Below are 26,323 nucleotides of genomic sequence, written 5' to 3' on the forward strand. Positions count from 1 at the left end.
TTAATCCTAAAAGCCCCATCAGTCTTCCACAGGTGGGACCCTGTGAGCATCCTGCTCTTTATCAGCTGGGCACTTCCACATTCACAGACCAACTCTATTTCCTCCTTCTCCATGGAGTCCTGTCACTTCCTCCTACAAACATGATACATGAAACTGGAGTTGGGGGCTGAACCTGGCAACATAACGTACAAATCAAACTGCTACGTGGGGATAAAAAACCAGTAGAAATCCCAGAGCAGGCCAGAACCCACCAGAGAAACAGAATGATTTTCTGGAGTGACTCAGCTTCAAACCAGGTCAGCAGTGAGGAAAAACATGTGACTGCCAAGCTGCTGTTGGGTGAACTACCAAGATCATGCTGGCACATTAGTCACCAGTCCTCTGTCACAAAATCCCCCAAAGCACTCCGCAGGAAACCAGCACCTGTGCTTGGCCTACATACAGCACCTTCAGCTCATCTCCAGTCTGCCAGAGAGATCTGGGGAAACTGGGTTCTTGTAACACATCAAATTGGGGATTTCTGGGCTTTGACATTCAGAACTTTCAAGATCAATGCTTCAAATGAGTTTTTACACAATATTTAAACTTTAAACATTAAGCGACAGGGTAAAATTTTCGAAACTATTCTGCTAATTTATTATTTTATTCCTGAGATGCAGCTGCCTGCTTAGATAACCTGCTCCTAGGCATACAAACTCCTTGGGTTCCCATAAGACTTAAGCTCCCAGGTGATCAGCATCTCTTTAAACAGTATGTCACAGGCCATAAATCACTGCAGTGCTTTAGAAACCGGTACTGTTATTAACATATTCTCTCTTCTGATCATCATCATGTGAAAACCTTTCAATGTTTGGGTACTAAAAGTCAGTACCACAGACAGTGCATCAGCAAACTGATAAATCACATTGTTACTTAGACTACTCAATCCATCTCGGCTACTTAGAAGCTGTCCTTGCCGCCTGGCATGAGCAATGTCAGTGTTGCCTCTTTCCTGACACACTGCATTATCTTCATAATTAAGTGGGAATCCAGAACGACAATTCTGACCACGAAAAAAACACCGCCTTGAATTACAGCCATTAAAGAGACCCACAGCATTTTTATTTAAGCATCCCAGGGGGTTTATTAGGAGAAATAGCTTCAATTAAAAATTAAGATTCGCTTACATAAATTAGCAAATGCAGGCATGCTGTCTTAGTTAGGTAGAGATTCCATACAGCAAAAATATCAGACAAATCTCTGAAAGTTTAGTCTCATTAAAAGAAGTCTGAACAGCATCTGAATATCTCTAATTCAAAGCTACTTTTAAAAGTAGCTTCTAAAAGATACTTTTAAAGAATCCAAATATCTCTGCTTTAAAAAGTCAGCTCAAAATACAAAATTAGAAAGCTTTCAATAAGCCCCTGCAAATGTCGTGCTTTATCTGCCTGGCTCAGGTAAGCGTGATGATTTTTCTCATGCTCTAATAATGTACCCAATGGATCACATGTAATGCCAACAGAGCTGCAAAACAAGGGGTTCGGCTTCTTGTGTCTGCTCTAGCATGACATGCAGAAGAAAAGTGCTCGAGCTGTGTGAAGCAGAATTCTCTCTGTAGGTGAGAAGCCATTCCACGTATGTTGGTCCAACTGGTAGACACATTTTGGATCAGGCTTTTACTTTATTTTTATCCTATCTTTTTTCTTAAAATTAGTCATTAAAGCAACCTGTGGTCTAAAATTCCTCCTGCAAAACAAATGCTAAAGGAAATACCTGAAAGCTTACGCAAGCTTGAAAAATCTTCCAACCTAATTAAAACCACTGACAAAACAGGCAGTTCCTTCCTCTCTACTTCATGGCCCCATTCTCCTTGATTTCATCCTCTCTGTCATATTAAAAGAAGTTTTAGAAAAAAATGGCCATTATAACTGTATAAACTAACTGTGGTCTTTCAAATCTAGTCCAAAAGAAACATGCTGAAAGCAATTTGCATTCACTCATGACTAACAAAACCCTTTTGATGTTATTGGAAAACAGGGAGGCTTTCTTTTGAGAACTATCACTACAATCAAAGGCAGGTTTCTTGCTGTGAAGTCTTTCCTCTGCGCATGTGTCTGTTTTCATTGCTGCGACACGGCTTCCTCATCAAATGGTGACTTCAGGTGTCTGTGCCGGGACCATCATTCGGTCATTTACTCTGTCAGGTTCCTCAGTGCAGGGGAGATGAATCCCATGGGACCGAGTGTTGCCTGAGGATCTGATGGTGAGGCATCCATTCACACGAATCCACCATCCCACTGCGGTGATCGCCCAGCTCCCTGGCACCAGCTGTTCAGCAAGGCCCCATTTTAGTCAAGTGCTGGGTCCTGGGGCCGATGTGCTGATGCACTGGGCTCCAGGCTTGCTTTTTCGCTTTCGCTGATGACAGCAGTGCACTCCTCTGCCTCACGATTGATGCTTAGTACACCCACTTACAGTCACTGGCTTTGCAGCTGAGGTAATGAATAGACTGGCTGCTCTTCTTTAAACCAGGAATGAGGACGGAAAAGTCCCACTCACCTTGTCAAGAACAATAACATCTCAAGTCTAGCTGGAAGAGGGACCCACCACTCCCACACACTTGGCTGTTCCAGCAAAGCCAGGCGCCAGCAGGCGCCTTCTGCTGCTCACATTTCCCATGTCTGGAAGTCAGAGAGGGTCTGATCTGTGCTGCCCATGCGGAAAAGCCTGCCAGCATCCCTGGACATGGCAAAGCCACAGACTTAGGTACTGCAGTACCTTGGGCAGGCAGTACCTAAGTCTGTGTTTCTCTGTGCTAAGGGATCCAGATAAAATAGACCACATCTAGTGGTTTGAATTATTGCAGGGAATTTTCCATCAAAATATGTATTTAGAGTAGTTTTAGCCCCTCCCTTGGGGTAGGAACAATCCAGTAGCTGCTCTGAGTGTTCCTTGGGAGTCCAGTGAGGAATCTGGTTTTTGAAAATGTACCTCTCTGAAGGATCCACGGCCTCAAAACATCCTGTATCCTGACAATGAAAATCATTCTTTTTTGTTCTCATTCTCCGAATGCCACCACTTGTGGCCCTTCCCTTGAAGGAGCTGTCACCGGACAAACAGCATTTCTCACTGAGCCATGACTGGCTGCCACTCCATGGAGCTGAGCACAATGAATTCCTCTCCTGTCTCCAGCAACTCCCCATGGCATTTGCCCCTTTGCAGCCTGTTGCCAATACCAGCATGAAGGATGCAGTTAGAGAGAGAGAGGACCAGATCTCACTTCAAACAGAAGACGATACGTGATGCTTGATGTTCCACGTGGTCAAAAAATACCACCTTCCCCTTCACCAGTGATTAGTTAAAACAAATCATACATGGGCTGGACTGATGCACTTTAGGAGCAATACGGAGATGTGCAGGAGGAGCTGGGAGGGGATGTTAGGGAATGCTGGGTTTCTGTGGTAAAGAATTACAGCTGCACATTTGCAATCCATGTATTCCAAGACAGAATGTGGAGACGTGAAAAAAAAAAAAAAAAAGAAATTCTTTCTCCCCTCAGCCATATTAAAAATGTATGTATGTGATGGGCCAGAAGTAGAATTCTAAAGGACAAAATTCAGTATTCTCTAGCAGAAGAGTGCATCCCGACTACTTTTCATTTTAGAAATCTTATCTGTAGATATTTGGCTTTGTAAGACTGATCTGTTTGATATCCCCTGATTCAACTGTAACTCCAAAGTTTAAATGATTCCCCTCACAGTTGTGATACATCATCACTTAGCACTGCCAGGAAAAAAGAGAAAAAAAAAAAAGAAGTCATGTTTCAAACATTTCTGGGTTTGAGAGGATCAGAGCTTGGCTGTGTGGTGAAAGGCTGCCTCAGCACCGTCTTTACAGACCAAATGGCCATTTTTGTGGAATCCATGTTAGTTATTTAAATTGCAGCAGATGGTAATTTTTTCAGCAAAGAAAAATTTCCAGTGTGCTGCTTTAGGACAAGATAAATAAGGTTGATCTTCAGATGTTTATAGATGAGGATCTGTTAAAGCTGCAGGCCTAAAATGCAGATTTCTTGTCAGCTTTAATTAGCTTCTGTGAACCCAAAATTATGTAGTTATTTAAAATTAACCAGGGTGAAGAAAAGCAGTTTTGCCAACTTTGTTTTGTTCACACTCATGAAGTGACTCTGTAACGCTGTGAATTCCATGTCAGCGAGAAGCCAGCGCCAAGCCCTGGAATTACAAAACGACTTGTAGGGACCTGACAGAGCCTGAATTGAGAGGAACAAGCAATTCCTCACACAGAAATACAAGTGGAAATGTGCTGAGCATGATGTCAATGCAAACCTGTGAGTTTGTACAGAGAAACACACCTGTGGGGTAGATAGGCTGAGAAATCTCTGCAGTTACTTCATCTGAGATGCTGCATTCACAACACCACAGCAGCGTTACCCCTGCTGTTTAGTGACTTCGTTCACACTTCAGTGTGAGTGTTTGCTAACGGCAATGAAAGACAAGAATGGATTTGGAAAGATGCCTGTGTTATGGAAATGACCACGGGCTCTAGTGGGTAGTTACATAAATTTATTAGGCAAATTTTATAAATCCATACTCTTCACATCTGAGCGCTGCTCAGAAACCTTCTCTGGGAGTGCAGCAGTTTTGTTTATCTGCATCCACAGAATAGTTTGTGCTCTTCCTTATCCTTCCCAACAAAAGACCACTGCACCGCTGCAACGTCCCGTGATGCCTGCGCGAGCCGCTCGGCACCGCTTCAGCCCTCGGTCCTTTTAAATGACCAATGGGTGAGACTGGCTGTTTAAATGAGACTGGGAAGATACTCTTTGGGTATAAACAAACACCTTACAGTTATGAGGAGGTTCTTTTCCACAGACACATTAATTCAGAATCAGGTAGCTGCTGCTTCTCGAGTAGTTCTGTGCTTCACTCAGACTCTCAGAATACCTATGAAATACTTCTCGAATGAGGACTTCTGCCTTGTGTACGATGCTGTATTTACGTCTTTGCTGACCAGACAAAGGAACAATGCACAGCACGCTGGTATTAGACACACACAGTTGCCACAAACATTTTCTTACACCTGACCTTCACGTGAAGACATGATCTGTGCATCCTGTTATCTCCATGAATATACTGGGTATTCACAGACTGGCACACAACTGGCTGAGTCTAATCATGTCCAATGTACGTGAGAAACAAATCGGTAGGGGCTTGTTCATATTCTGGCAAGCACCCTACAGGGGGAGGTGGGCTGGGAGCGCCACAATCATTTCTACGGCCCATAACTATAAAATGAACTTGCATTCATCATTGAATCTGAAAAGTTATTACCTGGGGAGGGGGAACAGCTCCCTCCAAATCACCTGGCTGGGTAGCATACAACAGAAAGAAGAGTTAAAGCTCAGGGAAGAGTGGGTCTTATCTCTGGTTCAAACTGGAGGCAAAGAAAAGAGTCTCTGCTGGCCACAGACTGTACAGCTTGCTTTTCAGCTCTAATAATAATAACTTGTACCACCAGTGAGGGCTTTTAGAGGAGTTCAGTGTAATGTTTGTTACTCTTTCTTTGCTAGTACCTAGCCAAAGAACCCATGTAAATATTTGTGAAATTAACTTTTGTTAGCCAGGATGCCACAGAAAGCATTTGTGTTCCATTTGTGTTCATTCACACCAGAGTCTCTGACTAGAAAGGTAAACCATTCAGAAGGAACAGACCTTGGCAGACACAGTTTAACCAAGGAGTTGGGCTTCTGATTGTTCTTAAAGAATATCGAAAGTAGAGAATCTCTGAAGTGCCTATAAACTTTAATTTGCTAACATCAAAACCAAATGGGACCATCACAACCAAGTCAAGATTTATCAAAGAAATAGTTATGAATTATCCTTTCCGTACTTAGAGTACTGGAATTTGCAGTTTTAGCACCAATCCCTGAAGGGTTTACCTCTTGAGTCCTATAACAGAGTCCTGAAGATCTTGGGTTGTGCATGCTCCGACACTGCTATCACTGCTGACCCTGCCCTCACCACCCAGGGTGAGGCAGCTGTCCACAAACCAATGTGCAGAGCACAAAAACCGAGCCAACGGTAGAGGTCAGCCATGAACCGCAGATTCCCTCTCCGGAGTTCTTGCCTGAGCAACTCATGCTGTTTACTGAACACCCAGAAAGATCTGGGGCACCTGTGCCGAAAACAGCAGTGGCTAACAGGAGCAAAGAAAATTCATTTCCTTCCCAAAACGAGACAGGGCAAAAATCCAGGTACTGAGAGCACTGCCATGGGAGGGGTGAAGCATAAGTGGAGAATAACACTTGATTTCTCAGCAAGCAACACAGACCTCCCCTACCAACTCGCTCCTACCTGCTAGCTGGCCCAGGAAGGTCAGGATCTCACAGAAGAACACACCACCACAAAAGAGACAACTAAAAATTGCACCTAGATAGACTATCAAAAAACCTGAGAACCCTGACAGTATACACCCCTATGTCAGCGGTGTCTCACCCTTTGGAGAGTTACCACTGCCACATGCTGGTTTTCACTACCCTTTGATAAGGCTGTTTGGCATGCTGGCACATTAGGAAAGGGGGATGTTTCACATGAGGTACCAGCATGCTCAGCTGCTCAGGCTGTCCCAGTTTCATCTGGACCTGCACTCAACATTTAAACATATTTAAACAGTGGCTACGTAAATAAGATCAGTGTTTCAGCCAAAACAGATTACCCAGATTTTTAAAGCTGAGAATTAACATGGGCTGGTCAACTGCTTGTTTGCTGAGTTATTTGAAAGACAGGCATTTGGTTACCCCTTGCCAACAAGGACCTCTTCAATACCATTCTCCTTTAAATGCAGCTGCCTAGGATATTAATTTAGTGCAGCAACTGCATCTGAAGGGCACAGATTTGGACTGAAAGAAATATCCCATGCATGGTCTCAAAGATATGCTTAAAGTTACAAACAGGTACCAGAGGATCCAACAACATGCATCCATTCTAGGCCTGCTTTCCAGCTGTAATACATTATACCCACACCAGACAGGAGCTGAGACATCATTTTACTCAGTGATGTGTTTGCCAGGCACTAAACACAGCACCCCTTGGGTTTTCCCATACCTAGAGAAAATGTCACACCTGAGCCCCCAGCCCTGCATCTCTGCTGGGGATTTAACAGCCTGTGCCTCCCCAAAACTTGCCAGAAGCCAAACTCCTGGCAAAGGTCAGCAGGGACTGGCCCTGCCCTGGATCCCTGCCCATCCCCACCCTGGCTGCCTTCGCCTCCATCTGCCCTGCTCCCCCCAGGCAGCCGCTATCCTGCCCGGGGCACTGCCGCCCTTTGGGCATTCTTGCCTTTGGCAGCAGCAGCCTCTGCTGATGGCAAAGGAGAATGACCGAGCGCTTGTGCTGAGGAAGGGAGCTGGGCGGGCGGCTCCGCGGTCCTAAGGGCCCTGTGATGCCCTCTGGCTTTTCGGTTAGCGCGGGCAGGGCTGGCTCCCCGCCCGGAGCAGCCCTTAGCTCTTCCCGCGTCCGTCCCGCGGGCGGGGAGGGCCGGCCGCTGCGGGAGGGCGTCAGCTGGCAGGGCTGGGGACAGGCCCCGCGGAGAGGGGAGGGCGCTGTGCCCACTCTCGTCTCTATAATGCGGGGGCCGCTTTGCCCAGCGCGCCGCACCGGCAACTGCCTGCGAGCGGCTCCGCTCCCTCCCCTCCGGCCCGGGCACGCTGAAGGATTAGGGCAGGGAGGGAAATCCATCAGGCGGAGAGGCAGGACGCGGGGGCGGGCCGTCAGCGCTCCTCCGCTCCGCCTGAGCCGGCAGCGCCGTAGGGCGAGCTCCGGTGCGAGGCGCAGGAAGGGGCCGAGCTGCCGGAGGTTCCCCCGGGCGCCGGCGGCTCCCAGCGGCCCGGATCCGAGGCTCGGCCCGCACCGCAGCCCTGCCCGCGCCGCTCCGGGCTGACGGGGCTTGGCGGCGGGAGAAGCCGCTGCTGCCGTCGCCCTCCGTCTCCGCGCTGAGTCCCCGGAATGGGCCTCCAGGAGCTGGCGGTGTGGCTGCTCGCGGCGGCGGGGCTCGTGCGCGGTGAGTGAACGCCGCGCTCCCGCGGCCGCCAGCTCCGGGCAGCGACAGCTCCGCGGGCAGCCCCCGGGAGCCAGGGCGGGATGCGGCAGGGGCGGGCGGGGGCAGCTGCCCTGCATCCTTCGCGGCGTGGCGGGTCCCAGGCTGCTCAGTGGGCTTGCCAGCGCCGGGAGCGGCCGGGAAGGGACGCGGGAGATGGGCACAGCAACGGGGATGGCGGGGGGACAAACTCCGCCGAGGCGGAGCTGCTTCGGGGCAAACTGTGGCTTTTTGTGGGGGTAGTTCAGGACTAGAAAATAAGAGGGAAGAGAAAAGTCTGTCCGGAGTAGGGACAGGGAGGGCTCGCGTCCAGAGGACCTGTTCCTAGCCCGACCCACATTCCCTTTCATTCTGAAACGCCTCTGTCCGTGGTCTACTCTGCTCCATCCATGTGGACCTGCTCCCTCTCCCTCCGTAGAAAAACGGCAGAATAAAGACCCTCCCTAGACCTGAAGTGTAAAAAGGACAGACATCCCTAAATATTACCATATATATTAAGGTGGTGCTTATCACCTCTGCCATGAACCCTGAACACCCACTTTATTTGTAGCCGCATGCACAGAGTGGAGAATACTTGCCCTAAAGAGTTCTCGATCTGAAGCCGCCTGAGAGCAGGATTCAGTCTAACCTGTGGCCATTTTTCTCCTGCTGTCTTGCTGATGCTGTCTGCTCTATCTGTGTTCTGCTTTTCTGGTTATAGCTGTGCCAGGATGGGTGTCAAAACACGGGGAGTATCTGTCCTCTTCATTACTTCTTGCTGCTGGACCAGAAGGTGCATAATTTGACAAATCACCATGAGCTTTTAGAATTTATTATTCCTGGCCAGCCAAGAAATGATCAAGGAGGGAATCCCCCTTACAGGCTGCGATAGAAAAGAAAGTATATCTGTGGTAAGATTTTGTGGGAGCAGCTAATGAACTCCATGAATTACAGTGGCATTTTTCTAAGAATGCAGCAGGTAGAAGGATACATAATATCTGATAGCTAGATGTCCTAGCTTTACTTTCTGATATAGAATCCTAATTATGTATCTATCTATTCATGTGCCTGAAGAATCCCTGCAAGGAGAGTTCCAAAGGAAGCTTTATAAGGAACTGCTGAAAAATTACAACCCTCTGGAGCGACCGGTTGCAAATGATTCCCAGCCCCTCACTGTCTATTTCACTCTCAGCCTCATGCAGATCATGGATGTGGTGAGTCTGTAACCTCACAAGAAATTATTTCTTTAAAAAGGTAGATTTTTCCTGCCCAGAATGGAGATTTGTGATTACAAAGGAAGACTGCAAGATGTTGGAAAGCACAAATAATAAAAGCACAATGCCAAGTTTAGACTGCCATTTTAAAGAAGTAAACTTAAAAGTAATAAGATCTCTTGTCAGTATTTCCCAACCTTCTTAGCAGTATGAAGGATTGACAGTAAAGCTCCCTCCGTACTTTGCCTTCTCAATCCTTAACTGTACTTAAACCCAACAAAAGATGTGTAGCCTGCAAAACCAACAGCCACTAATTCTGGAGATGGGGGGGGGGGGAGAGAGGGAGGGGGTGTCCTGGCCAAAATCCAAGTTATATTTGTTACCATATTTAGACAAGATTGTTACATTCTGCATGCTTAAGTTTTACTGCTGTATTTGCAACCACAGTTTTTTGGTGTATCAATAGATGCTTTTTGTGAGTGCTTGGCAGGCTTGTAAAATGCACTGAAGGATCTCTTAGGTTCAAATAGGAGCAACTGAAGCTTCACTTGTCACTGAGGCACAGAGATCAAACTCTCCATGTAAATGGATTTTCAGTATTTGTTTTTACTGAATTCAACTAGTTATGGCTACTAATAAGAAGTTAATTACCTAAAACTAGTAGTCAACCTCAAGACGCCATTATCTTTCCATCAGATGCTTAAAGTTTGAGACACAACAACATTAAAAAAAGGAAAGGAAGATGGGATTACTCATGACAAGTGCCTTGCTTTCTGTTGCCTTACAAGCTGCCAATTGCCAGCATCCAGACACAGCTCATTTAGTATCTAAAGGTCAGCGCACACACACACAACTCTGCAGGCTTAAATGCTCATAGTTTCTATGCACATTTTTGCAAGTTCTAGATTTATTAGACCGAAGGTGAAAACTAGGATGTGTATTTCCAGAGTAGTATTTACTGTCTGCTCAAGTGAGCTGTGTCGGTGCCACTAAAGCCAAGAGGCAAAGCGTGTCAGTCCTGTCCTTGTCTACGGGTTTTGATGTATGTGATGCCAGTGAGCAGCACAGAGGCTCCGTGGGGTCAGACATTATCTGAATGCCAGAGAAGGAAGAGTATGAGTTATGCAGGGTACAAGAGTTTCAAAAGGTGCTGGCAGACTGAGCTTGATGCAGACTGTGGCTGTACTGAGAGCTGGGAGGGGGCAGCCAGAGCAGGCGTGGGACCACAGCTTGGGTGTGAGGTTAAAGCCTGTACAGCGGGCTGATAGAACAGACACTAACATCCCACTAGCTGTATGTGGGCATGCTTTTCTTAGTACTGATGGTTATTATGGGTAGGCTTACAAAGTTTGGAAAAAAGGGATCTCCTTGTGCTGAACTCTCTGCAGATACAAGTAGTAGGTGACTCCTGGCTTCATATGTGCCTTCTCACAGTTCCTGCAGGAACTTGTGCTTCGGTACAGGACAGTACAGTCTCCTACAAAGGATTTTGCTATAAATCCTCTTATACAGCTGTGTGTCCAGGAAACATTTCTCTAGTGTGTGCTTTATTTGATAACCAGGATAAACACCCGATGCTGGGAGTGGGGAATGTCTGGTTGGTTTTCCTGCTGTTAGCACCACACTACGTACAGTTCATTGCAGATTCACTTTAGAACAGCAGAGCTCGGAAAGACATTTTGATCCAAACCAAAACAGGCCTGTGAACAGACCAGTTTTTCCCCCAGCTTTCATAAATTGCACGTCTGGTGTCATTCTATACAGACATATTTGGCCTGGATATGTTAAGCTAATGTGTTTTTAAGTATTAACCACCCCAGGAGAGGTTTGTTGTATGGCCAAACCCTCCCAGTGATGACACAGCTTACAGAAGTCTTCTCTACATCATCAAAAACGTTTCCTGAATAGAATAAGCTGAATGCCCATGAGGCTTTTTCCCTACTTAAGTTTCATCTATTCTTAAAAGTGTCATTTTTGCATTCCTGAGTTAACAGCAGGTGCCTCTCTTCCTCACACTCCTGACATGGCTATAACCACATCTCTGATGTGGTTGTGGTTCTGGTATGAACAGCTGGCTCCTGGAGAAACAAATGGCGATAGGCCAGGCAGGCAGTCAGCTTCACAGACTTAATTTCTTCCAGAGTTGTCAAGTTCAATTAAAAACCATATGAACTGAAGGGCAGGTATCCAGAGATCACTAGCCAATCCTGGGTATAGTCAGTCATTTGCAGTCTTAGCTAATATGATTCAAAAGGGAGTTTCTGATCCTACGTGCCTTTAAAAAAAATCCCTTTATAATAGTAAAGAAGCCATAGTTTTTGTACTGGCAGTTTAGTTACAGCTCATTCTGGTGGCTATAAAACTGACTGCATTTCTTCCTCTGAGGTCTGGGATTGACAGGCAAAGAAAGAAACCAACCATGAAGTAAATTAAGCTTCACACTATAAAACAAATGAGTTTTCTTCATTGTCAACAAGAAGCAAATGCTGGTGGGAATGACAGCTACTTGCAATAACAATTACTGGTTTAACAAGCTAGAAACAAAACATGTCACCATCATACTTTCCTGTAGTTTATATATTCACTTTAATGGCTTCTCAGCTGATACAAGCTGTACCAGGGAGTTAGACCTATCCAGAGCAGATCTGTCAGATCCCTGCTGGAACAGACTGAGCCTTCCTTACTTGAAGTCTCTTCCATTCCACTCTGACTTTGGTGATGGAAAGGAGAGACAGTATATAAAACCTTTTATAAATACACTGAAAGTTTCCTACTAGACTCTTTTAGCTTAACCCTTTTGTCCTAAAAGTAGCAACTATTTCTATTCTGTGCTGGCAGAAGTGCCTTTCTTTTCATCGGTGCTGCGTGCTAATGTGCATGCGACTGTCAGGACTACGTGAGGGACCTGCAGGTGCCAACTGCTCTAACTTAGTTCAGTCCACTAGAAAATAAATCTGATGAACTATCTAATGAGAATGCAAGCTGGCGTAGTGAATTATACAAACTGTTGGTAAATGGGGAGAGAAAACTGTGACTGCATGAGGAAAACACACTTTGGGAACACATGAATGACTGGAGAAATGTTGAGAGGAGAAATGGGAATGTGCATTAGATCTGAGAGGCAGCAAAGGAGTTTGGAAGAAAGGTGGAATTTAGGTGGAAGAGGATGGGTGGCTAAATGGAAACAAAGAAGTCTTTCAAAAGAGAGATCTTAGGGCATCTTTCAGTCCGCTTCATTCCCATACTCCTTAGTACAAACCCCACTGCTCTTAAGCCTTTGCAAACAATCTTGCAATTAAATCACCCTGAAGTGAAAACCAAGTAGAGATAGCCAACTTGTCAAAAGTGCTCTTCAGGGACATATGAGTTGCTATAGTATCAGAAGATGGAATAAGATTTTTTTTTGCTTTTTATAATTATTTGTTTCAATTATCTTAGAATGAGAAATGCCAAGCAATTTAATGGAAGAAATAAAAAAAAAAACCTAATTCCTCTCTGATTTGTTAAAATCTTGTTTCAAAACTCCTTGTGGAAAGCAATTGATATTGAACGAATAGGCTGATGAACATTCCTCTGGATCTGAATCAGAAAACGTTTGCAAATAGCTGACTTCAGAAAACGAAAAGCTTTAGAATGAGCACAGAAGGAAAATCTTAACAGACATATACTAAGGGCATTTGCAGTCCTTAGTGGCAGGAGCAGAACTGGGGTCAATGGATGGTCATAGTTGGTCATGGTTATAGCTTCAGCACCATGCCAAAAAAATAAGGAATGTGATGTAGAGAAGCTACTTATTTTTTTCTGTATCTTGCCTCGTGGAAACCCCACCTTCTGCACAAAAAGTTAGTCTTTGGCCTCTGCCTGTCTAGTATTTCAGTGCTGGCATGGAGCATGAACCTAACTTGTGGTGAGGACAGAGTTCCAGCGTATGCATTTCTTGACACACACGCTGGTATTACATGATTTTCACACCAGACAAAATGACAGCCACCACTTTTTAAAACACTATGTGGAGGCAAACACCACCCTGCATTCTTATTTTCTCTTGTAACACCTATCCCAATAGTAGGATCAGAGGAGAGTATCTATCGGTTCAGAGCAAACACTAGGAACACACAGAGCAGAGCTGTCCCTGCTCTGCAACACCTCATGCAGAATTGTGAGCGGCATAGAAAAACACATACAGTGATCACAAAGGCATTAATTTTGTGCCTAGCCTGACATTTTTACAACAGGCATATCCGTATCCATTGTAAATTACCACAAAAGGAACATTATCTGAGGGAATTCCATCCCCAAAAGTCAGAAGATGAAACCTCAGAAATTAATGCAAAATCATTGCAAATTAGTGCTTAGAGACACAGACACGAAGAACTGGAATTCATTGAGATACACAGAAATAGTTCAAACTCAATATTCACTGCCATCGAAACATGTAGAAGAATCCTACAGAGCACAAGAATCCTAGTCTTCTTTTGGTTTGGAAGGGACCTCCAGGTGTCATATAGTGCACCCATCTGCTCCAAATAGGTCTGTGTTACTTGGGACTGTGTCAAGTACTGAACAACTCCACAGAGATTCCACAACCTCCCTGGGCAGCCTGTTTCAGTATTCAACTATCATCACAGTAGTCTTCCTTTCCTAACATGTAAGGAGAACTTCCCATGTTCCCACTGGGGAACAGCAGTACAGAATACCTCTAGAGCACCTTTCCTTCTTTGACAGAATTGGGTACATGGCATGAAGATGTATTATTTTTATCATTCCATCAACTATAATCTGTAGTCACAGTCAGACTCTCCCTGTGCTAGATAATATGTAAACACAGCTGAAAAGATCATCTTTGTTCCAAAACATTTACAAACTAATTATATTTTGATAGACTAGATTCTTTAAATACCAGAATCATTCATATCACTGTAACTGTTGAAGTGTACAAGACTGTGTTAAATAAAACCTAAGAACAAACATGCTGAAGTTAAGACTAGAACAGTGACTGCATTGGGACCAGACCAATGGCATTCTGGTGTTATTTGACACTAATGTGTTGCCTTAGACTTTTCAAAGGAATTTTGGCAATTTTACTCTGCAAGTGTTGAAAACATTACTGTGTTCTGGGGCCTTCTGGTTTGAATCTAGAGTTTATACCAACTGTCTGTGTGGAACTTGGGGCACCATCCTGCGAATGTCCTAAGCTGATCTCAGTACTCTGCTGCTGAAAGAGATGAGCTCACTAACTGCTGGCCTCATGTTTTGCCCCTTTGGCTTGTGCCAGTGCCTCTGGGACCGAACAGTTAGCTCTGTCCATTTTTTGAGTAGTCATTTTTCTAGATGACCTGTACTTAATTTAGATTTAGATTAGCTTAAACTGCTCACAGACATCTACCTGTGGTTCTTCACTTAAAATCTGTCCTATATTTAGCAAAATCCCGAGCCCTTTCCATCTCTCTCTGAGAAAAGGTTGGAGGAATATTATCCTGGCTTGTGACTTCTGTAGCAAGACTTATGGTGACAAACAGTGTGGTGGGTATGAATGTATCCATTTTGGCCAACTCTGATTACATATATTTATTTTTTTCCTAGCAGAGGAATCAATATTTAGTCATTTATCTCCATGAATATTCAAGTTCCTATTTCTGTTGCATAACACCATTTACCCAGGAATCTTTCACGGCTCCTCCAGACATTTACTAGCTAATTAAATCATTTACTACACAACAGATTTCACTTATTTTCCAGTTTCTCCTGTTTCTTTTTTAACTTTCTAGTTAGGGAAAATAAAGTGCTGAATAGTTGTTTGTATGGAGTGAGCAGCAGCAGAATCTCCAGAGAAATCCTGTTCCTTTAGGCGGTTCCACTCATTTGTGCAGACCAAAGGCAATATGAAAGCATGCAAACTTCAGTCAAAGTTTGCTCATCCTACATTGCCCTTGGTTACTGGTCTGACTTAGATCGATACTTTCAAGGGCTTTCGTCCTTGTTTCATTTTACACAGTGTAAGTGGTACAGTTGACTTCAATGACTTAGAGAGCCTCTACATAGAATCTGCAGCTCAGCATTTCCAATCAAATCCTCTGGACCCACTGGGCAAGCCAGGAATGTGAAATACCTCAAAATCTTAAAAAGAGAATTATGCTGTTGATCAGAGACACAGAACAGCTTCTGTAAAGAAACAGACTATAAACCAAACATCTCCCCTGGAAAGGGAAGGAAAAAGAGAGGCAAAACCCCTGGAAAGACAGACAAAACCAAATCCAGAGGCTCTCTGTCGTTGAGAAATGGTGCTAAACGAGTTCCTAAGCTGTTTATCAAACCTCAGCAGCCTCTTTTCAAACAATGGTTGTGGCAGAAGCTCATCAAATCTGCTCTACTCTCTTAATTTTTAGCATTTGTTTGTGTACATTAGAAGAAGTCTCCAAGCTTTGTTTTCCTCTCACTTTGCTGCTTGCTCTTTATTCCCTCCATGCTAAAGGGAGAAACTATTTTCACTTTCATCTTGGAGCTATTTCCATTCTACCACCATTTATTCCTGAGAGTTTAGAAAACTGGAACAGTGCTGGGATATGCTGTCTTTTTACTTAGTTTAATACCTATGGAAAATACTGGATTATAACAGAAAACAGTATTCTGCTTCCCCACAAAACACAAATGTTTTCAAGTGACAGTCTGAAATATTCTGAGAATGGATCTATTTAAACAACAGACACCATTTCTACTGTAGTGAGATACTGATACACTAAGAGAAATCACAACCTTATTTCTGTTATATTTGTCCATTTTTCCTGTGCTTCTAAGTATCTTCTGGACTTTGTTACTTTTTTTTTTTTCCTTTAGCATATTCCTTTTACCTAGTCTTTAACAGTAGTAGGTCTGGAAAGATATTTTAAATACTATCAATATTCTGTAGGATGGAATGGCACATAATTCATTTAAACTAATTTAAGGGAGTTTGCAGGAAAGAAAAAAAGGGCTCACTAAAGGCTATTAAGAACCTCCTGATAATAGCGAGCTGGGGAACATTAGAGATGTTCATTGTATGTGAACATCAGAACTTTTGTTCTGCTTTCTGGCTCCACAGGAGAGGTCTTTGGAACCCTAATACCAATCAGTTGAGGGTGTTTTTTTTGTTTGTTTTTTAATGAGTAATGCAAAACAGTTTCTGGAACGTTTTTCTCACCCTTTGTGATATAAATACTCAGCACAGTTTATAAAAGCTCAGTACTTCCTTTGTTTTCTAACTGCACTGGCATGGATGCCCTGTTGACTTAAAAAGTGGGTAGACGTCTCCTGGTATTGTTGCCTGTGATGTAGAAGGTTTACATCCTTCCTGTGAAAGGTATGACAGAGGTCCTAGAAAACAGATGCTGTTGTGATGGACTGCTGTAGAGTACAGGATCTATAACGTAAAGCTTTCACATTTTACACAGGGCCTCTTACTACCACCACAGAAATTGCAAACCACATCATCTAGTAATTATTACTACTTCTCAGCCATCAATGAAACAAAATTACAGCACAAAACATACTTTCTGGGAGTCAGTCTGGCTAGCCAATACTTGTTCTTATACAAGAACTTTTAAGGCTTTTAATTCACCTTAGTTTGGAGCCTGAAACGAGTATTCTCTCCCTGTAACATAGCGAATCCTTCCTCTGGTTATTTTTAGGACTATATACAGTTAAAGTGGCAATGTTTCTGTCGTATTCAAGTACCATGACCTTACATCATGGCACTACTTAGAACTCAAGTTCATATCCATTTCTTTTCTGGGAAGACTTCTGGAAGTGCTGGGGGCTGGATGAATTACCTGGGGACGAGCAACCCACACGTTAAGCCTCTGCCCCACTCCGGTCATGCGATCTGTGCGGGTCCCAAGCTGGCAGGAAAGGAGCTGCACCAGCTTCAGGCATGGTGGTGAGGGAAGCCAGGAAGTGCTGCCAAAGCAGTGCCCCTAACCCCATCCTTGGGAGCCCCTCTGTTACCAGAGGAGCTTGGGGACTACCTCAGATTCCTAAATGTGGTTTAACATTTTTGAAGAGTCAAAGAGCCATGGCTCTTGGACAGTGGAGTAAGTGGTATTCTGTCTCTGCTCTGTGTTCTGTTGTAGGGCTGTATGCTCAGAGCCCTGCAGATAAGGCGCCCGCTTTGCTCTCAGGAAAGCACACACTATTAAAAGCTTCTGGTAATTTACAAATCCAACAGTGCTGACAGCAGTTGAACAAAGTATTGTCAGCAGACTGCAAGCAAACACTCTTCTGTCTATGAACAGCATACTAACATAGAAACATTCAAATGTTAATTACTTCAAATTTAGATGATACAGATGTGAATTCTTCAGTTTCTCCTGAACTCCTCACCCTGTTCGCCTGAATAGACCACTAAACAATCCGACTGTTCCCAGTCTAAATATATCTCTGAGTTTCAAAAAAGGCAAAAAAAGGAGAGGAAGATCTCACAATGGGCTGGCAGCAGGAAGCATGTATGTACAAGCACATCTATAGAAAAATAGACCTTAAACTTCAATTAGAATTTTAATTACTTAAATAATGCATTTTTAAATGTATTAATGAATTTACTTTGGATTTTTAAAATTTATTCAAAATGAAAAGAATTATTTTCCAAGAATACCCAGAAGCAGCCTGAAATAAACTTATATTCAGATCTGACCTTCACTGATGCTTCCATTTTCATGCCTGTTAAAGCTAGAATTTTGTTTGAAAAAGGGAAAGGCTGTTAACACTGGCTGCAACAGCAGCTAACTGGGCAGCGCTAAGAGCATGGCACAAAGCCATGTTCCTGTTCATTGGCAGCACTGTAAGAATATGTTATTTATCCAGTTCATCCCTCCAAAATCCTCTGGTAGCAATGTGAAGCTGTATTTGCATGGCCTATAATCACATCTCCATATCGCTTATATGATCCTCGTGATGCAGGTGCCTGAATGGAAGACAATCAATAACCACGTGCAGAGGTGGTGGACCCATGCACATGTTTAATTATACAGCATTGCTACTCTGGACTTTTATTGGCTTGTTTTCTGTGTTTAGCTGTGAGCATTAACATATCTCTGTGGCTGGCATCTCTGTAATTACTCTCAAACCCTACACAGTTGTGTCAGTGAAGTATTTAAGAGGAGAGACACAGGCCAATGCAAGAGTGAAATCAGAAAAAATAATGAGTGTTGGGAAATTTGAATCACTCACCGAGCTCCAGAAATTCAGAGCAGCATTTTCATGGGTTTTGGAGTGTTCCCTCCATCTCTGACTGCAGCAGACAGAGGTGTTCTTTTCAGAGGAGAGACTTTGCTCTTTTGTGTTACAGAAAACAGCTGCCTGAAGGACTGTGTAGGTGTTCTGACATTTCAGTCGTGACACTTGTTGCATTTGTGAAGAGAGAGACACACAGTTGGTTTTCACCAGTACATTCCTCTCAGCCAAGCTCAGGGTTTTCTCTTTGTCAGAGACATGTTACAGGCATTAAAAGGAAGTGGGGACCGTATGGATTTTCAGAGCAAGTTTAAAATGAAGACCCTGTAAAAGAGGACTCTCAAACATGTCCCTCAGAGGATGCAGAGTAAGGAATAACTAGAATTTCTGTAATGCTGATTTATCCTCTCTTCCTTAATTATTAAGGTGTTTTTGTAACACTTCTGTGTCAAGAGCTACTGAGACATTCAGTAGGATAAGCAAAGGATTTTGTACTGTACCCTCCTCCAGGGAATTAAATTTTAATTGCCATGGTGATGCCTGTGCTGTGTCCTGGCTTGAACAGAGACCCCAATACACAGAGGGTGATGGAATACGTTACGTATTAGACCTACTCCTTCTTGCCTAATTTGCCTGCACTTGGAAAGATGGAGACAAGATAATATAGTCAGAGAGACTGTCTGGGATGAGTAATGGCACTCTGCTAACTGGTGCTCTGAAGCTAGCTTCAGCTACATCCATTTGTAGGAGACAGACAGAGCCATCCCTCACGGTTGTGTCCTAGTCAGATGCCTCTATCTCCATGGCTCTGGTGTTCCTCAAAGCTTCTGAAGGTTCAGCATATGAATTGATGCTAAAACATGGACAACATGATCCAGTCAGGTGTGGAAATTTCTGTTGCCATTACTCCCAACAATGGAAGAATGGCTGGAGCTGTGTGCTCTGGTCACACGAAGGGAGAGGAAGAGACAGCTTTGTGTTCAGCTCCATGTTCTCCCTTAACTTTCTCATGTTTCTCAAGACAGACATCACCCTCTTTCCTTCTAGTTTAGTTTGCTAAAATACACATATAACAGCATTTCCATAAGATTTATGAACATTTTTTTGAAGAAAAGCTTAATGAAAAGTCAAATATGACTTCAAGTTGCTTAGCAAGAGTAGAGTCAGATCCTTTGATACAATGCTGTCCTGGCATTACATCCGGGTGCAATAACTTGCCCTTTCAAGGCTGATGTTTTGCAGCTAATGTTTAGGCAAATAAATCAAGTCAAAAGCTTTGATTCCCTCTTGCTGTAACTCTGAGAAGTGGGGCTGCGGGGGCTCTGTTAATCCCTCCGTGCCTGTGGAAGGGTTGGTAGTCCCCAGACCCCAGCATGCCTGCGGAGCCGGGATGCCTATCTGTGTCAGACTGACAATGCTAATCAGCACCTAGAGCCGGTATTTAACACTAATTCAGGGTTCAGTCCTCTCAATGGGAGGCTGCCCGGCAATACAAAGGAATCCAGAATTATTTGTAAACAAAGCAAGGGAACACAGTTGTTACTTTGCAGCCTGCAATGAATGTAACTGCACTTTAAGCTCCATGCTGTATTTAAGAACTGAACTCAGTGAAACCTTCAATGAATCCTGGGAATTCAGAGGGTAACTTGAAAAAATGCAGCCTCCCCCTCTTGCTCTTCAAAAAAGTATTTTATCACACCAGCCGTGCTGCTGTATGCTGTTAGCTGGGCTGCACCCTGTGCGCATCGTGCACCTGATCCCTGCTTGCCTTGGCAAAGATGAATGTGTTCAAATCTAAATACAATCTCTTGTTAACAATGATGTACCAGGAAAAAAAAGAAAACTCCTTCTGTTACAATTATGTCCCCATGGTAACAGAAATGGTGCAGCACGAGGCTCCTACCCATATTTATAATCTCTGCTTCCTTCCTGCGAAAGCCAGTGGAAATCCATCCGAAGGCCCCTGCCAGGAGGAAGCCCTCTTGCAGGCAGTGGCCAGCGCGACCGTGACACCTTCTCAGAGTGCGTGTGCAAGAGAAACGCATTCCCACATTTTAAGGAGGCTCCTCACACAGATGTTCGGCCCAGAGTCAAGACAGCTCGTCTGTGCTCTTTCTCCAGCAGCTTTTCTGCTGTCTAAGGTGTGCAGCCAGCTGGGAAGTCCTGTGCATGCATTGAGCAAACTCTGCCTTTCTTTGCTAAAGCAAAATAGAGGAGCCAGGGAGAGAGCACATGTTTCTTGGGAAGGCACCTGAGGTTAGCTGCTGCAGGGAAACCACGGGAGTGTTTCAGAGCTGCAGAACAGAGCGCACACACACAATTACAAACAACCCCAAAACTAAACAACCACTGTCCTCAGAATTTCACCTGAATCAAGTTAAGCATCTCATGCTCCCAACTCAGCCTTAACTCAGATAAAACTAAAATTACATTATTCTAATTTTTATTTTATAGGGAAAATTAAGATAGTCAAAAGGCCAAAAGTGAGTATCTGCTCCTATCCCAGCAGCACCCAATGCTTTAGTAACACTTTAGCATTTTAACTCTGGGAATCTTTAAAACTTCCACAGGACTTCAGCTATTAGCAGAAACCTACTTGTCTCTCTTATTCAGGTTTACCTCCTTGCTCTTTTGTTTCTCTCCTTGCATACCTGAAGAGCGCATGGTACAGGTGAACTCCAGGCTTCAATACCCAAGCAGAACACATACCTGGAAATCCCCAGGTTTTTAAGACTGACACACAGGTCAAGCTCTACAGTCAGTAAGTCTGAACTGTAACTGGGGGTAAGCTCATAGCAAACCTTGTGTTAAGTATGTGCTGGCTCAAGTGTTCAGCACAGACCAGAACTGTAGCTAGTCTAGTGGTCAGTGCATGTCCCCCCCCTCACAGTGAACTTCCTCTCCTCCTCTCCCGCTCTTTCTCACTAGTGTCACCCAGTGACTTCAGACCATCCTACTGCAGTTTCTACTATATGAAACCAGCAGCTCACTATAAGAGGCCTCACCATGGCTAAAGCTTGTTCCTTTGCAGACCCTACCCCAGGAACCCTCTGCACCCAACAGCAGACTCTTGTTTCCATTTGTGGTAACACTTGGCATTATTTTCACTCTGCTCTGTCTGTTGCCTGTCCTTGTTACTACATACAAACATCTGGAACTAATGTCAGCAGCTGTGGCAGCCTAAGCTGCTGCATGTTGAGCTGTGTAACTGTGTGCAAAGCCTGCACTGCTAAGGATATTTATAGCAATGCTGAAATCTGTCATGCTCTGTCAGAGTTTCGTAGCAGTCCTGTAGTCGTTTGGCACTGCTGCGCTGTAATTTGTAGCTAGGCACCATTATCCTTGGGTTTAATTTGCTGAAAATAACGTGCTTGTTGGTTAGAAGGAAGACTTATAAAGTAATTTTTTTAAAGTATATTTTCTACTAATTTAATCACATTTATAATTCATTAAAAACCCCCAGAAGACAGTAAGTAGTCTGAACAATTTCACACGTCTGCGATGGGACTTGCTTACCAACTGCCAAGACAGGAGAAAGTCCTACAAATAACGATACATACACCAAGGACTATGTGCTGCAAGGGTGATACCAACAGTTAGAGCCAGGACAGCACACCTGGCTAGCTTCAAGTTCTGCTGGCATGTTTTACTCCACAGCCCAGGCAATAAATACATAAGCCAGCCAGGATGTGGGCGTCTCAAAGATGATGTAAGGACCTACTGCTTTAGAATAAATCTTCCGTATCTGCAACTTTAAACATCACACTCTAAGTAAACGTTTCTGAAGATAGGTGATCTTTTGGAGGTGAGAAGCTGCACCAAATTGAAGCAAAAGCAAGATGAGGTCTTGGCTAACACAGAGCACTGTCTGCTAAAGAGCTGGTTTATCCAGCATTTTCTAGTAAGTGTGGCCCACTCCTGACTTTGTACAAGAGAGAGTTCTAGTGAACATGGCCCGACAGAGGAATCACTGAATGTGGGCCATGGCTCTGAAACACAGCAAGAACAATAAACAAACAGAACAAGAGCGCAGAGTCAAACCTTAATCCCACCAGTCTCGTGCAGGAAACATCACTGGATTAACAGTAGCCCTCTCTTACAAGTGTTTATAAATTCATTTATAAAATTGGGCCAATATATACAAGAGTCATTGGCTGGAACACTTTGCATTCTCCTTCTCAGATGCACATCCCAGCACAGGTTCTCGTCCAGCTCTGCTGCAGCGCTCACATGAAGAGGCTGATCTGATTTTGTAATTCAAAGGGAAACCAGAGGAACTGTCACCTCATCTGGGACTGGTACTGCTCCTCTGTCCTTCAGGATCATAGAAAGTGCTTAGGACGGCAGGCTGTGTTGGAGAACAAAGATTTGCCCTGCACTGTTCTTGGCCACTGATTCAGGGGACTTCAAAAACTTTACTCACTGTATCATGCATGAAAGCAGAGGCTGGAGGGGAGGTGAGGAGGGAGTCTCCCTACTGGGAAACTGTCGGTTTCCTACATAACCAAGTGTTACAATTAGTCCCAGAATAGCCGTTTATTGCTTTGTTCCTCTTTGAATTTACAGTCCAAAGTCAGCCTTCTTAAAAATAAGAATGGGTAGTGGCAGCAATCCGTGCTGGTCTGTATTACCTCCAGCAACAAAAACTCTGCTTTCCTCAGTCAGTAGCAAGTCTACAGAACAGTTCTTTATTTCACAAAGACCTTCAGCATGCAGAGTATGCAGAGCAATTCACATGCAATCCATCACAAAACTAATAAACCTAAGAGCTCAACAGATAAGAAGTTTTCATTTCTAATTTCACTTTAATTAACTACTCTTTAGTTTGCCTTAAGATTTTAATTCTTTGATAAAATAAAAGCTAGAAGAAATTGAATCAGAAAGGGTACAAAGTAAGGAAGACTTTACCAGGCTGGATTTCAGAGAGTTAACTGCAAAACTCACCTTAATGCTACATAAGAAGATATTTAGCTACATCCTGAGCACTGCTGCAGTACCTTATTCCTAAAGGTCTGAAAGGCTGGAGAGAGTCAGAGCTGGAAGGTGAGAAAGCTGCAGACTCACATAACATCCTAGCTGTAGGTACCCCTGGGCTGAATTGGGCTTTGAAGTGGGATGTGGAAAAGAAAGGGTGATGTTCTCAATGCCTTCAACTTTCAGTACTGCCGCTAGCAGCATGGAGCAGCTGAGTGTAAAATAATGAAAACCAACTTTCAGGAGGTTTTTAGCACCAAGAGAATCAGGGCAAGTTAGCAGCAAATGTCAAGAGCACTGGCCTAAGGCAAGCGCAAGCCCCAGGCCAAGTCATGCCGAGTTGACACACCATGCTGACTAGGTTGTGTAGTAAAGCTCACCATTTTTAAACTCTGTTTAAACAGTTTGCAACAGTTGCTGTAATATTGAAGGAGTGCTGCTTCCCAGCTGTACCACTACAGGACTAAGTCACAGATGGTTTTATATAAAAATCTCACTGCTATGGGGAAAGGCAGAACAGCAGGTACCACTGTGTGCTTAAGTTTGAAGCTGTCTCAAGAAGAATATAGTGACACAATGAAAATTGTAGCAAAATTCAATTTTCCCTGTATCACTAAGAACCACTGAGCCACCTTTCATACAAAAGGTTAGCATTAACCTTGGCACATGGGAAGAGGATAATTGCAGTGGTTGCACATGTTGACTTATTGTTACAAAGCACATGAGGTCACTCTGGTGTTTTCAGATGTGCCTGTGGTGGGTGAAGCTGGACCACATGCTACTCTAACCTCTCCTGCAGGAGATGTGCAGGAATGGAGAAGTCCCACCCCTTCTCTACTCTCCCTAAGTTTTGAGGAGCTCAGATTCATCATGTCACTATGGCTGCAGCATCAATCTTTTGTCAACTGGCCATTTTCAGAGTGCTTAACTCACCCTCCAGCCCATTCTCTCAGCAGTAATCCTATACGAATTCAGGCTTTTTCCACTTTATACAGTTTAGTGAGCTCAATACATGACCCTAAAAAGGAAGAGGTGGAAAACCCCAAGCAAAAATTAAACATAACAGGGCTTTAAATGATGTGGGGAAAAAGTCGTTAGGTACTAGTAATTTGACACTGTGGATCAGAAGATGTTGAGAATGTGTAATGAGCAAGTGCTAAGACAATGAGATAAGAGCTAATGAACTGATTAACCTGCTGGTTTCAGTAGGATAAAATAACAAGCAAAGAAAAGTGAAAATCTATATGGGGAGTGCCTTACATGTCTCTCACTGGCTGCCAGCCCATTTTTAACTTCAGACTACAACTATTAACTTCAGTCTTGCTATGAGGTACCAACCAGGAAATTAGCATTACTGGTACAATGAGGGATGCCTTAAAATGTTCCTGCAAACTCTTTTATTAAGGTTCATAGTAACTGAAGAGCAGTTCAAAGAGGAGTTACTTTTTCCGTAATTTAGGTGAGATTCAACCATGTAAAACTAAAGAATGTGTATTTGAAGTGCAAGAACTACAGCTGATGGATTTTAGTCAGGACATCACTTTATACAAGTCTTCTGGGAAGTATGTGTTTCTCACTAGGTTCTGCATGTCACTGCCTGCATGCTGGTCTACCGGCCGCAGGCTTATTTTACTTCCCCCCACAGCTCTTCTCGTGTGGATACTACATGTGCTGAGATCCCTTCCAAAGGCAGCAGATAACGTTCCTTACAAATTCTGTAATGTGGAGGCTAATGACACTGTCAAATTTTCATCTCTCCTTTTATACATTCTATGGAACACAGGGTAAGGGAAGGATAACGTGAGAATCTAATACTGTCTTTCCAAAGGTGATCAGTCTGACAGACTCTCTAAATTGAAAAGACAGACAAAACCAGAAATGGGGACTCAAAGAATGGAGACAGTGCAGTTCCTTTCAAAAACTTCCAGAAATTGTTACCAGTGAGTGAAGGACCATTCAGATCTTCCTCAGCTACTTTTCCTTCATTAGCTACACTGCCATAAAATAATGTGATAAGCAGAGCAGCAGCAATCTGCCATCTGCCCTCACAGATCATGACTACAGTTATCCATCAAGCGGACTGAAGCAGCCTCCCACCCACCTCCCACTGAGTGAATAGAACCTGACTCTTCCTTAGCTGCGCTACTCAGCCAGTACTATCAGAACAGCAACGTACCTGAAGTAACTGGCGTGAGAAAAAACCCCACACCACTCCCAAACACACTAAGCAGTTCCTGGTCTCGTTCTCTCACTTACTTTCCCGGCATCTCAGAATAAACCGTGAAGTCCTCCTTCTTTGCTCCTTTACAGTAGGAAAGGTTTGGAATAAGAACTGCCTTGCTTTTGTGTTCAACAGTTTCTGTACATGCTTACAAAATATTGCAAAGTGTCAAAAATTGAAGAAGTTCCACAAAGCATAAGCCCACCCATCATTTTATGGGAAACTACTGCACAACTCAGATGAAACAAACAGTTTAATGCAGTTTGCTGCAGTGCTTTTAAAGTGGTGTCCAAACTGCCCCCCTAGCCAGGAGAAACCCTGTGGGATGTCTCCTCCCCACCTTTCCCAGGCTTCTCTTGGGACCACAGAGAGGGTCAAACCCTCTGAAATCAGAATCTTTCCTCTGTGATGGGTGAGTCAATCCGATAATGACTAAAACGTTGGAAGCCATTTGCTCCAACAAACACTATAAAAAACCCATCACTATAAACCAAGTCTCAGCATGAAGCAAAGTTTTTATAGCTGAAGAGCAATGATGGGATTTACGATTCAAACGCTGATGGAACCTTAAATATAGTGATCCAAGTGGGAGTTATTTTGCTCAAATATACTCTTTCAGGCCCTAAATGCTTAAAAT

The 26,323-nt window shown here is 43.8% G+C and overlaps 1 protein-coding gene across 1 annotated transcript in view; it reads left to right on the top strand.

Annotated features, from left to right (window-relative positions):
• Positions 1–8,003: 8,003 nt before the first annotated feature.
• LOC311194616 (neuronal acetylcholine receptor subunit alpha-7) overlaps positions 8,004–26,323 on the top strand; it is a gene marked incomplete at both ends in the record, with an annotated part of 35,105 nt that continues 16,785 nt past the window's right edge. The window contains 2 exons of the mRNA XM_084267782.1: positions 8,004–8,058; positions 9,148–9,287. Of these exons, the coding sequence (XP_084123908.1) occupies positions 8,004–8,058; positions 9,148–9,287 (195 nt within the window). The remainder of the gene's footprint in view (positions 8,059–9,147; positions 9,288–26,323) is intronic.

This window comes from Gallinula chloropus, assembly GCF_964237585.1.
Source record: "Gallinula chloropus genome assembly, chromosome: 9".
NCBI lineage: Eukaryota > Metazoa > Chordata > Aves > Gruiformes > Rallidae > Gallinula > Gallinula chloropus.